This window comes from Aedes aegypti, chromosome 3, assembly GCF_002204515.2.
Source record: "Aedes aegypti strain LVP_AGWG chromosome 3, AaegL5.0 Primary Assembly, whole genome shotgun sequence".
NCBI lineage: Eukaryota > Metazoa > Arthropoda > Insecta > Diptera > Culicidae > Aedes > Aedes aegypti.
The window spans coordinates 219,664,402-219,676,906 of NC_035109.1; the positions used below are offsets into that span (position 1 = coordinate 219,664,402).

Genomic DNA, 12,505 nt, shown 5'->3' on the forward strand with positions numbered 1-12,505 from the left:
AACTGATGAAATATCACTAAAATGACTAAAACTGTTCTTGCTTGTACCAATAGTTGCGGTAAAGTGTTCCTATAGTGGAGGATCCCATAAGATACGGATACCGCAACTATAGGAACATAAATTAAAAATATACCGCAACTAAAGGAACTGTGTACCAATAGTGGAGGTATTATTTTTCACTGACATGCCGTGGATTACTGCGATGAAATCATTTTTCTCATTGAGTCAATGGCCGTTACTTCCTGTTACAACATTAACATGTACATTGATTGCGCTTCTTGAATTTAGGCGGTTAAATGAACTTCAATGATGCTTAGTACCTCCACTATTGGTATATCTACCCTATATGATATAAAAAGAAAGCTCTCTGCAAAATTTCAGTAAAAAATCTCTGTTTTTGGATTTTTGACATTTTTTTTTAGTTTACTGACTTTTTCGGTAGTTCCAAATCCCAGTTATTTTTACCGAACAGATTGAGTGTGTAGTGATTATTTCCCAAGGAATTTCTCCAAGAATTTGGTTTCATGATACATCAAGAATTCAAGCTGCATTTTTCGAAGGAGGACCACAGAAATAGAATTTTCCCAAAGATTATTTGAGAAATCATCTGAATTCCTCCCAAAAACTCTTCATGAAATTTTTCAAGAAAGTCCTAACTCTTCCAAGATTTTATCTAGTGATTCATCCATCGATTTCCCTGGGACATCCTCCAAGTTTGCCGATCAAAACGTCTTTTAAAATTCAATCAATAACTTCTTCGGAAATTTCAATGGATTTCCTTTAAAATTGTCTTCCAAGATTTATATTATTTCAACTAGGGATTTCTCTAAAGATACCTTCAGCAATTGTTCCAGAGGTTTCTTCTAAGGTTTCTACAGCAATTACCCCAGTTTGAAATTTTCTAAAGTAAGTCTTGAAAGTTTCATTTCAGGAAATCTTCATGGAACGTCTCCATGGAAATGCCAAGGAAATTTTCCTTAAAAATAAATCCACGAGGTATTTCTAAAGAATATTAGAGAGTAACCTCTGATAAAACATGGGTAAGTTGTAAAATCATCCTTCATGAACATCTCTGAAATATTTCCTGGTCTCTTGTGGAAGTTTTAGAATATTTTCTAGTTAATTTTTTTCTAAAATAATCGAAAAAAATAATCAAATCTGCAAGATTTTCTAAAGAAAATTCTCGATAACATGTTAGACATGTGTAGGAATGATCGAAGAAAAAATTGTAGTAGTATAAACTAGCGTGAAAACTTAAATTAACTTTTGAAAATTGCATGGGATTTTTTGACAAACTTTTTAAGAAATGTTTGGTAAAACTGCAGGAGTAATACTTGTATGAAATGCTGTAAATGAAAAATAAAATAGATTTGTGCGAAGTTCTTTTTGAGGAATTTTGAATTTTTTGGAGTACCGTGGATGAATTCTTGAAAGAACTCACAAAAACAGGCGGAGGAATTCTTGGAAGGGTTTCTTGAAAAAAAAAAAAAACGCTTGAGCTATTTTTTCAAACACTCTGGAATAAACCTTTGTTTATTTCCTCGGAACAAATTTTGTAGAAATCTTTGTAAGATCTCCTAGAGTAACAAATGGAGAATTCGGTTGAAGGATTAGTAAAAACATATCTGGATGAGATTCTAGAATAGAATTGAGAAAAGAGACAAAGGCAAACAACCTGAGAATATAACTGGAAATAGTAGCTTTGGAGTTCTCAAGGATTTCAAAACTTGGAGAATTCTTCGAACCATATTTTGAATAATCACTGGAAAAATTTCAGGAAAAATCGATAGAGAAATCTTTGAAAAAAATTCTGGATTCCCTGCTTTTCCTCGGGGAATCAAATTCAACAATTCTGCAAAGAAAAAGATCTTCAGAAAAATCGTCATAATCTGCTCGAAATATTTTAATGTATTATGCCACAAAATATCAGTAGGAATTTTATCAAATCATTTTCCAGAAATTAACTAGGAACTACTCCATGAATGTCTACGGCAATTCTAAATCAGCCAAGAACTTATAAAGAGTTTGTTGTGGGAGTTCTATAAGAATTGCTTTGGAAATCGTCAAGAGATTCAGCAATGCTTTAATCGCACTTATTAGATTATTCCATTTCTTCATTCAATATTCATCTAATTCTCTATGGATGTTCCAGAGACTTCTCAAGAATTACTTCCAGGAATACTCACAGCAATTTGTCCCCGAATATATACAGGGTTGTTCTTATATATTTTGAGAGACTATTCATTGATTCATTCATCAGTTCGCGCTCAACTTCCATGCTGTGCAGTCGTGTTCTCTGCTGGAAGCCACACGCAAGCTATTGTTTATTTTTTTTTCATTCGGATTGTATCCAAAATCTCGTTTCGCGCTTCGTTTTCGTCGCGAGTTGTGCTGCCGCGATGAGCGTTCGACGCGAAAACACGTTTCGTATCGATTACGCGAACGTGCCAAAGAAGCCAACATTCGAAGAGCTTCATGATTTCGTCGGTTCCACATTGGGCCTACAATACGAACAAGTGGTTCGTCTACAGCCAAGTAGGGCACTTGGATGCGCCTTTGTGAAGGTCGTCGACCTGGAGCTGGCGCAAAAAATCGTTGCAGACCACGATAACAAGCACGAAACGGAGGTGGATGGAAAAATCTACAAGCTTCGGATTACGCTCGAGGACGGGACGGTAGAGGTAAAGCTAACCGACCTATCCGAGGATGTATCGAACGAGCGAATCGCTGAGTTTCTCAGCGCCTACGGAGAAGTTCTCTCTGTGACCGACCAAGTATGGGACAGCAAATTTCGCTTCGCTGGTCTCCCAACTGGTACTCGTGTTGCCCGAATGTTGCTAAAGCGCAACATAGAGAGCTACGTCACAATCGATGGCCAAGTCACGAACGTGGTATTTTTTGGGCAGCTACAAACGTGCAAATATTGCAGCGAATTTGTACACAACGGGATCTCCTGTGTCCAAAATAAGAAACTTCTGGTACAGAAGACTTATGCTAATGTCGCAAAGCAAACTGTGACAAATCCCAGTACCGCAAAGCCCACTGCTACAAAGCAGAAGACACCGTTTTCGAAGCTGTTCCGATCGAAGTCCAAAGAGACCAAGCAACAAAGCCAAAATCAACCGACGAAGATGACTGCTGCCGAATCTGCAGTTGCTGCTCCTAAGCAAACTATGCCGATCACTAGCGATCAAACGACGAGTTCCTCACCGTTGACGAAAACGAATGTAGCCGAAAAAAGTGGCAGCCTCATGGCCCCACCGGCCGCGCCGCAAAGCGTGCAAACAGCAAGCCGTATGACAACTCGACAAGCAAGCGATGGGAATGAAACCGATATCTCTTCAGCATCAACAAGCAGCAAACGCCGATGTGGCCGCCCGCCCGGCAAGAAGCTTCGACACAACCACGATGACGATGTGAATGCGGAGTTGGACGATTAATCCAATGGCCTTCAACAGCTATAACATTGCCTCTATCAACATAAATACTATCACGAATCCGACCAAAATTAATGCACTCTGTTCTTTCCTTCGTTCGTCGGAGATCGATATAGCGTTTCTGCAGGAGGTAGAGAACGAGCAGCTTCAGATACCCGGCTTTAACGTTGTGTGCAATGTGGACCACAATAGGAGAGGTACGGCAATAGCTATGAAAGACTACATACAGTTCTCTAACGTCGAAAAGAGTATAGATGGCCGAATAATTGCCCTGAGAATCCAAAACACAACACTATGCAACGTATACGCTCCATCTGGTACGGCCCTGCGTGCCGAGAGAGAGCGTTTTTACAGCAACACGCTCGCTTTCTACCTTCGTCACAATACGGATAACACATTATTAGCTGGTGATTTCAACTGTGTGTTGCGGCAGCGTGATGCGACGGGCCACAATCACAGTCCCGCTCTCCTTGCCACCATACAGCAACTTCAGCTGGTCGATGTGTGGGAAAAACTATGCCCGAACATGCCTGGTTATACGTATATGACGCACAACTCCTCTTCTCGCCTAGATCGTGTGTACGTTAGCCAAAGTCTGCGTAGCCACCTGTGAACAATTGATGTTCATGTTTGCTCGTTCTCTGACCACAAGGCCATCACAGCACGTATATGTCTGCCCTACCTTGGCCGAGAACCGGGTCGCGGCTTTTGGTCTCTCCGACCCCATTTGTTGACAACGGAAAACATCCAAGAGTTCCATTGCCGCTGGCAGTATTGGACCCGCCAGAGAAGAAATTACAACTCATGGATGCAATGGTGGCTGTCGTATGCCAAACCAAAAACAACTTCCTTCTTTCGGTGGAAATCGAAAGCCGCTTTCAATGATTTTCAGCGTGAATACCAGCGACTCTACACGCAGTTACGGCAAGCGTACGATGGATATTTTCAAAACCCTGCCATGCTGTCGACAATCAATCGTGTGAAGGCGCAAATGTTGACACATCAGCGTAACTTTACCCAAACGTTTATGCGAGTAAACGAATCATACGTTGCCGGAGAACCAATCTCGTCGTTCCAGCTAGGCGATAGGCGGCGAAAAAGAACAACGATCACCCAGCTGCGCGACGACAACGACCATCTGATTAACACTCCTGAAGCGATCGAAAGACACATGTTTGTGTTTTACCGTTCGCTTTACGCTGCTGGTCAAACAGATCGACAAGTAGCAGACACATTCGAATGCGAGAGGGTAATTCCTGAAAATGATCCCTCTAACGAACACTGCATGAGCGAAATCACCCCGGCGGACGTGTTCTCCGCCATAAAGTCCAGCAGCCCAAATAAATCCCCCGGCGGGGACTCTCTTCCTCGTGAGTTCTATCTGAAAACGTTCGATATAATCTGGAGGGAGATCACTTTGGTGATGAATGATGCGCTTGCCGGAAATTTTCCGGCAGATTTTGTCAATGGTGTGATAGTGCTCGTAAAGAAGAAGGGGAACGACCAAACTGCTCACGCATACCGGCCAATTTCACTGCTCAACTGTGATTATAAAATATTTTCACGTATCTTGAAGCAGAGACTGGAAAATGTAATGCGTGCTCATCAAGTGATAAGTGACGGTCAAAAGTGCTCCAATTTCGGTCGCAATATATTTCAAGCAACTCTTGCTTTAAAAGACCGAATTGCGCAGTTGAAAAAACGAAAACAACGTGGTCTACTTGCTTCATTCGATCTGCGACATGCTTTTGATCTGGTGGATCGTGAGTTCCTCTCGCGGAACATGCGCTCACTCGGTTTCCACTCGGATCTCGTGAGACTGCTCAACAAAATTGGAGAGTTGTCTACATCGCGCCTGTTGGTTAATGGGCGACTGTCTGAAGCTTTCCCTATCGAGAGATCGGTTCGGCAAGGGGACCCTCTCTCGATGCATCTGTTCGTGCTTTATCTCCATCCTCTAATCAAACGACTCGAACAGATAGGAGGACCTGATCTAGTGGTGGCATATGCTGATGACGTGTCGGTGATCTCAACCTACAGAGCAAGACTCGAACGGATGCGAGAGACTTTTCGTTGCTTCGAGCGTGTCTCTGGTGCGAGGCTGAGTTTAGAAAAATCCTCGTCAATATCGGTGGGGTACACTGATGACATGCCGCTCACCGTACCGTGGCTACGGAACGAAAACACTGTGCGAATATTAGGAATCACGTTTGCGAATTCCGTACGTCTTATGAGCAAACTAAATTGGGATGAGCTTGTTGGTAAATTCGCTCGTTTAGTGTACCTCCATGCTCAGCGCACACTCACTTTGCACCAAAAAGTAACGTTGCTCAACACGTTCATCACATCCAAACTGTGGTATCTCGCTTCCGTACTCTCAGCATCAGCTGCTCAAACGGCAAAACTGACTGCAACGATCGGAACGTTTCTGTGGCGAGGCATAACAGCAAGAGTTCCAATACAGCAGCTAGCACGTATCAAGAAAGAAGGCGGAATGAACTTTCACTTGCCTGCATTGAAATTCAAAGCCCTGATTTTGAACCGGCATTTGCAAGAAATCGACTCCCTCCCGTTCTACAAATCCTTCTTTACCCAAACCAATCCTCAACCACCTGCAGACTGCCCGTGTCTCAAAATTATCCTGACCGAATTCCCATCACTCCCGCCTGTATTACAAGATTCCCCCTGCGCTGGAAGCATCTACAGTACGTACCTTGAGCGAACAGACCCACCGAAAATTTCGCAAAAATATCCGGCAGCAAATTGGCCTCAAATTTGGCAGAACATTTCGCTGAGACAACTTTCATCGTATCAACGAAGCTCTCTCTACCTGGTGGTGAACGCAAAACTTGAGCACCGTTCTTTGATGTTTCGTATGAACAGAGCCGACAGCGAAAACTGTCTGCATTGCGGTGGTGCACGTGAGACGATAGAACACAAGCTAAGTGGATGCGTACGAGTCGCCGCAGCTTGGCGGATGCTACAACAAAAAATTAATTCTGTTCTCAATGGATGGCGCAGACTGACGATAGAAGAGCTCTTGCGCCCGCAACTGCAAGGCATAGAAAAACTGAAGAAAATTCGAATTCTCAAAATGTTTCATGAATATATCATCTTTATTATGAATTGTAATAATGCAATTGATGTATTGTCGCTAGAGTTTGAAATTGATTGTGTATAAATAATTATATTGTAATTACTTTTTACGCTACGGTCAAATAAACTAAATTTTATAATAAAAAAAAAAAAATTCATGAATTCCATTTTCACTGTAGATATTCTCAATAATTCTTCTGGGGGCCATTCCATCCTACAAAGGAATAAGTACTACGTTGATGGAGTATATTGAACAGATGGTAGTTTTATTTATTTTTCAAGCTTTCTGCTGATCTTGTTTTTTTTTCGTAGAATCGTGGGTAGGACAACCCTTTGACTGTCCTACCCAGATGTTTTTGTGCGTAGTACATGTCCTACCTGTTCTACCCACTTCCCGCGCCACTGACCCCGAATGACATCACCCCGAATGCAATCACCCCGAATTCCAAATCCCCGAATGAATGGATTTCGGGGAAATGGGGTAGAATCTCAAAAGAGACGGCATTAAAGTATAACGTGTTTACGAATAATTCCTAGTTTTCCGTGTTTATTCCGTCTTCTGCCCATCCCAAACCACAATAAAATAATACTCAAAATTCACAACACAAATCCACTAATGATCCGAGTGAGAGTGCATCGTAATGCAAGGATCTTTTTGGTACTCTTTATTTCTTCCTGCTATAATCACCTTTGCTCTCACTGCAAAAGAACTCTTGAGTGACCCGCCCGTACAAAACAGGCCTCGTAGAGCTGTGATGACACTCTTTTTGGTGGAATTTTCCTCTGTTGTGTTTTGTGCCTTATTTTTCTCGCTCATTTTTTTTTTGCCTTTTGCTTAGTATTTTTTCACTCCCTCACAAAACGGCAGAGACAGCACATTGCTCTAGAGCATGTTGCGAACTCCGGTGATGCTGAGGAGTATTATCAAGCCTGTAGAAAGATCAGTGGTTACCAGTGTTGATAGACTCACACTCAAATATCAATAAATACGCTCTCTCGTGAGAGCAAACTCATTAGAGATCAGCTTTGCAAATCTCACGCTTGAGATTTTGATGTAAAATCACTCAATCAACTCGAACCGCAGTTTCAAAACCCGTCAAAAACTCGTGAAACCCGAATGTTATTGTTTACGTTAGAAAGGATTACTATAATTTTACCAGACTAACAAGAAATAATTGCCGTGTGTGAGTAAACTGTGGAAATACGAGACAATGAGTCAAAAAGGTGAGCCAACTCATCCATGATTTTTTGACTGCTGAGTTGCGTGATTGACAACACACGCATGAAAAATCTCAAGCGTGAGTTATGAGAAATTGAGTTTTTCACAACACTGGTGGATACGCGTGTAGATCTTAAGGCCTATGTTCAAATGAGTAATTGGATAACCTTAGATAGACATTGAGCTCAAAATATAGTAGATCATGGGGACGGACCTGGTGTAGTGGTTAGAACACTCGCCTCGGCGTGAGACGAGGACCTGGGATCGAATCCCATCCCCGAGATAGTCACTAAAAATTTCAGTGACGACTTCCTTCGGAAGGGAAGTAAAGCCGTTGGTCCCGAGATGAACTAGCCCAGGGCTAAAAATCTCGTTAAAACAGATAGAAAAAAAATAGTAGATCATAGTTGTTTGACCTTGCGTGAGTATGAATTGTGATGACAAAGCACATGAAGATCACTGATAATCTTCATGAATCTGAATACCCATACTCCAAAGAGCTCGTGAGTTTAAGAAAACATATCCTAGTTCACCAAGACTTTTAAAATTTTCCCTTGGTTTAGCATAAGTTTTTTTTTAAGTGTTTTTGGATAATTAAATAAAGAATGTTATTTCCTAAACCAAATTATAGGGCATGAAATTATTGTGACAATAAACTGTGAATCACAAAGTTACCTTCGCTAATGAATACCGAACTGGAGCTGTCGGAAATGTCGCCCTTACCTGGAACAGAGAGAGAAAAACGAAAAAAAAGTTAATACAATGGACGAAAGTTCATAAATCATGTAAATAAACCTCCCAGTACCATATTCGGTTACAACTTATTCTCACATAAACGACCCGATCGTTAGTGCCCTGCAGAGTTAGTTGCAACAGTCATTATTCTTCAATCCACACTGTTTGCAATCATTATAAAGCATATAGAGAAAGTGCAGAACTGCGCGGCGATACCTGCTGTTCTTGGCTCAGAGTCGTAATAGTCCTTCACCCAACTGAACTACTCTGGAATTTAATAGCAGCGCACACCTTGGCGCTTAGTTTCCCAAACTTGTAGGGCGCAATCCCCTGGTGGGTCGTTATAAACTCTTTATATAATGTGGACTACAGCTGAAGCATCTGCCAAATTATTTTCTCCAAATGTGACCAAGAAAGAAATGGTAAGTTTAGATTTCGATCGTATTAAGTGTATGGCTCGAAGTCAAACATAAAATTTTCAAGAGCACAAAATTCAATTAATCTTAATTCAGTATTCCAGACTGTTTACTTTTGGTTGCAAACAGCATTAGCTCTAGGTACATAATTTGATGCATATTTACAACACTTTGGAATCGAATTCCATCCTAATTAAAAACGAATTATTTCGAATGTTTTAATACAAGACTATTTTTTACAATTTTTTTTATGATAAGTTGCGAAGCAGACGTTGACTGGTAAGGTGAGTCGTGCACTATAAAAGTTTGGGAACCTATGCCTTGGCGGATATAGGTGACTGTTACAATTCGCGTATGAATTCGAATGCCAGCTGCGACCGCCAAGCAGGGGAGTGAAATAACTACCGAGAACTATCCGATTCGGTCTTGACCTCCTAGTGGTGTGATTTTGGGGTATGAAGTTCTTGATTGTGTATAGGTTAGCACCGAAGCTGATTGTTGTGCTGGCATACACATCGAAATTATTCTTGAAGTGCTGTTTTCAAGGACGCCGGGCGCTGAAAGTCGCGATATTCCAGCTGCGTTCCTCTGATGTGAACGTTAAAGTTTAAGGTTGACACCAACGATATGCGATCACAATTGCTTTCATTCTTTTGGGTCAATGTATCAGATGCATTAATAATAACTGTGGAAGTGCTCATAAGAACACTAAGCTGAGAAGCAGGCTCTGTCCCAGTGAGGGTGTAATTCCTAGAAAAAGACGTAGTTTGTTTTAATAATCTGAACTTTACTAAGCCAACTTTTGAAATATGTAGATAAATGTCTTTCAATGTCAAAATAATTACTATCTCTCACACCTAGTGAGCAGCTGCTACTTTGCACCAACCAGATGACGCAAATCTAACGACTCAAAGTCATTGACCAAATTGTTCGCTTGGAGACCTTAAGTAGCATGCAACCACGATAGTCATAATATAACTCAATTAGCATCAATTGATATTCATCCAAAAAACAGGTCGCCGTTGCGGGACGTGCCTTGCAGTGAATGGAACCGATATGGGCTCTCGTGACTGTTAGGCACGGCAATCATTTGACGGTTAGTTCCGTTGCAACTCTAGGAGAGAGAGAGATATCGTCACCAGTCACACTTTGACCGGAAGCAAAACATCAGCCGGTTCCAATTCCACAGAAGGAACGAACTAGGAAAGCAGTTGGCTGAATTTGAATGCCGATGTCACACTTGTCTGGCGGCATGGAACAAGGCAAAGCTGAGTTGGAACGTCACGAATTCTCGTAACGCTCCATGCCAGAAGTTCCAGGAATTCAAGAACATACGGGTGTGAACAGTCTGAACTCAATTAGAATTGAAGGAACAATATGGTTACAGCATTTCCGGTCATTGTACCCAGCGGGGGACGCACTCAAATGCTCATATTGCACTTTTTTTGACCACCACCGTTCGAAAGAAAGCATCAATGACAATTGTTGAATGTGAAGTATGGGCAAAGGCCGGGAAGGTCAGCATCGACGCGAAAAGAAAAGGAGCGAAATGCGCTTACTTCCGAGTTTGCACTTCGTTATGCATGTCTGAGCGTCTTAATTTCAGAAGGCCGAAAACGTCTTTCATCTGTTTGGTGAAGCTTCTTTTCCTGGAACAACTGACGAATAAAAATAGGCATGACGCTAAGGCGCTCTACAACCGTTTTTTCATCTTTGGACAGTTGTCTAATCTTATAATCGTTCAAGCTTTGCATTTTTCGTTTTTCTCATGCTTTCGGGATGCAATCAGCATTAGAAAATCTGACCCTTTCTTCGGTCATCCTTACTTGGTTAAACGAAACCTTTGTTTATTTTACAAATTTCCTCAATTATCATTCAAATCACTCGTTCAAAAGATTGGTTCCGGTATGCGAAGACCGTTTGTGTGTCCGGTTGCATGTCCAGATCTCATATTCCGTTGAGAACTACAAAAAAGGGGATGGCATCGTATCACATTCGTCCTGGGACACCCATTAATTACGTTTGAATCAACTCGAGCAAACCAGACGCTGACGACTGGTCCCTAATGTTCTCGATATCATAGTTGTTTCGCTTCGATGCAAGGGAAAAGTGAATCTTGTGACGTCTTTACGGTTGAATAGGAAACTAGGTAAAGGTAAAGCCCGTTTTGTGGATATTTCTGATGCATTTTTATGCAGAGGGGCATTGTTATAGTTTTGCGTCCCCTTGCTCTAATTGGTAAACCGATAGAAACAGATGTCATTGACCTTGGGAGATATTTAGCAAGGAGGTATGAACCTTGATAGTATCGTGTAATTTCAAATCCGTATAAAGGTTATACTGAATAATCCTAACGTTCACTCAATTTCTAACCTAAGTCTGAAAAGCCTATTGTCTACAATTTCAAAAGTTTACAAAAAACTTATCAAAATTTAAATTTTTAAGTAAACAAACCGTGTGAATCATGTCAACATTTTCCAATCTGGTTCCAGAAGCAATCATAGCACTGCGACTGCATTGATAGTGCATGATGACATTGCAAACTCAATTGAAATTGCTATAGTAAACTGTATGATTTTAATCAACAATTTCGGGTGTTCCTCAGGGCTCTGTCCTCGGACTTTTCCTTTTTTCACTTTTTATCAACGATCTACCGACTGTGTTCATTTCTGCTCAGTTCATCTTTTTGCAGATAAAGTGCAAGTTTATATTTTTACCAGTGAATCAAATTGTCATCAAAAATGAAGAAAAACAAACAACAAAGCAAGCTCACTGACAACCGTTTATCCCAAATGTTGCAGATTGGGATACAATCAAAAGCAAAATTGCAATGACAATCACAGGAGGCAACATTGTTGCAACCTTTTCAACTCGCGGCCAATCAGTTATTTTAAACACAAAACCAAATTTGTTTTATGGATGCTATTCGATAATATGCCAATGTTTACCAACACATATATGGTTCTCAAAAATTGCAATGCGAAGCCAAGAAAATCGCTGCGCACGTGGTGATCGATCATTGTCATATTCATATAAAGTGGTGATAAACTCATGTTGCGGAATAAAATTGTTGCAACAAAAATAGGAGATGACAATGTCTTTGTTGCTGCGTGTTGGTTGACATTTGATTCACTGATTTTTACTAATAAGAACAAAGCTTATGAAATGGTCGAGGGATAATCCAATTCCTATCAACCCAGATAAAACTAAAGCCTTGTTGATCGAAAATTTCCTCCTCAGCAATCTCAAATTCTATTGGATGGTTCCGAAGTCCAATTTGTTGATCGTGTAAATAATTTTGGTGTTACATTAAGAAAAAATTCGGAATGGGGCTCTCACATTAATATGTACTGCTCTTTCATTTACGAGTCATTGAAAATATTGAATTTAACAACTAGACACTGTGATTCTGGAACCAATTTAAAATTATTTTAATGTCTGATTTTACCTAATTTTATTTTCGGCGATTTCATCTACACTAATGCATTGGCTGGATCATTAGATAAGTTAGAGCAATTCTAAATGCCAAATCACCTCTGCGAAAATATCTCATTGGAGGCCCGTTTGTATTGTTTTTTATAGATACAGGTTATGTTTGAATT

The 12,505-nt window shown here is 40.7% G+C and overlaps 1 protein-coding gene across 7 annotated transcripts in view; it reads right to left on the reverse strand.

Annotated features, from left to right (window-relative positions):
* LOC5579847 (probable Ras GTPase-activating protein) overlaps positions 1-12,505 on the reverse strand; it is a 538,326-nt gene that overhangs the window by 118,947 nt on the left and 406,874 nt on the right. Inside the window, exon 3 of one of the 7 annotated variants that reach the window (XM_021854127.1) lies at positions 8,428-8,475. The exons of the other annotated variants lie outside the window; for them this stretch is intronic. Within the exon in view, the coding sequence (XP_021709819.1) occupies positions 8,428-8,475 (48 nt within the window). The remainder of the gene's footprint in view (positions 1-8,427; positions 8,476-12,505) is intronic. 7 annotated transcript variants of the gene reach the window in all.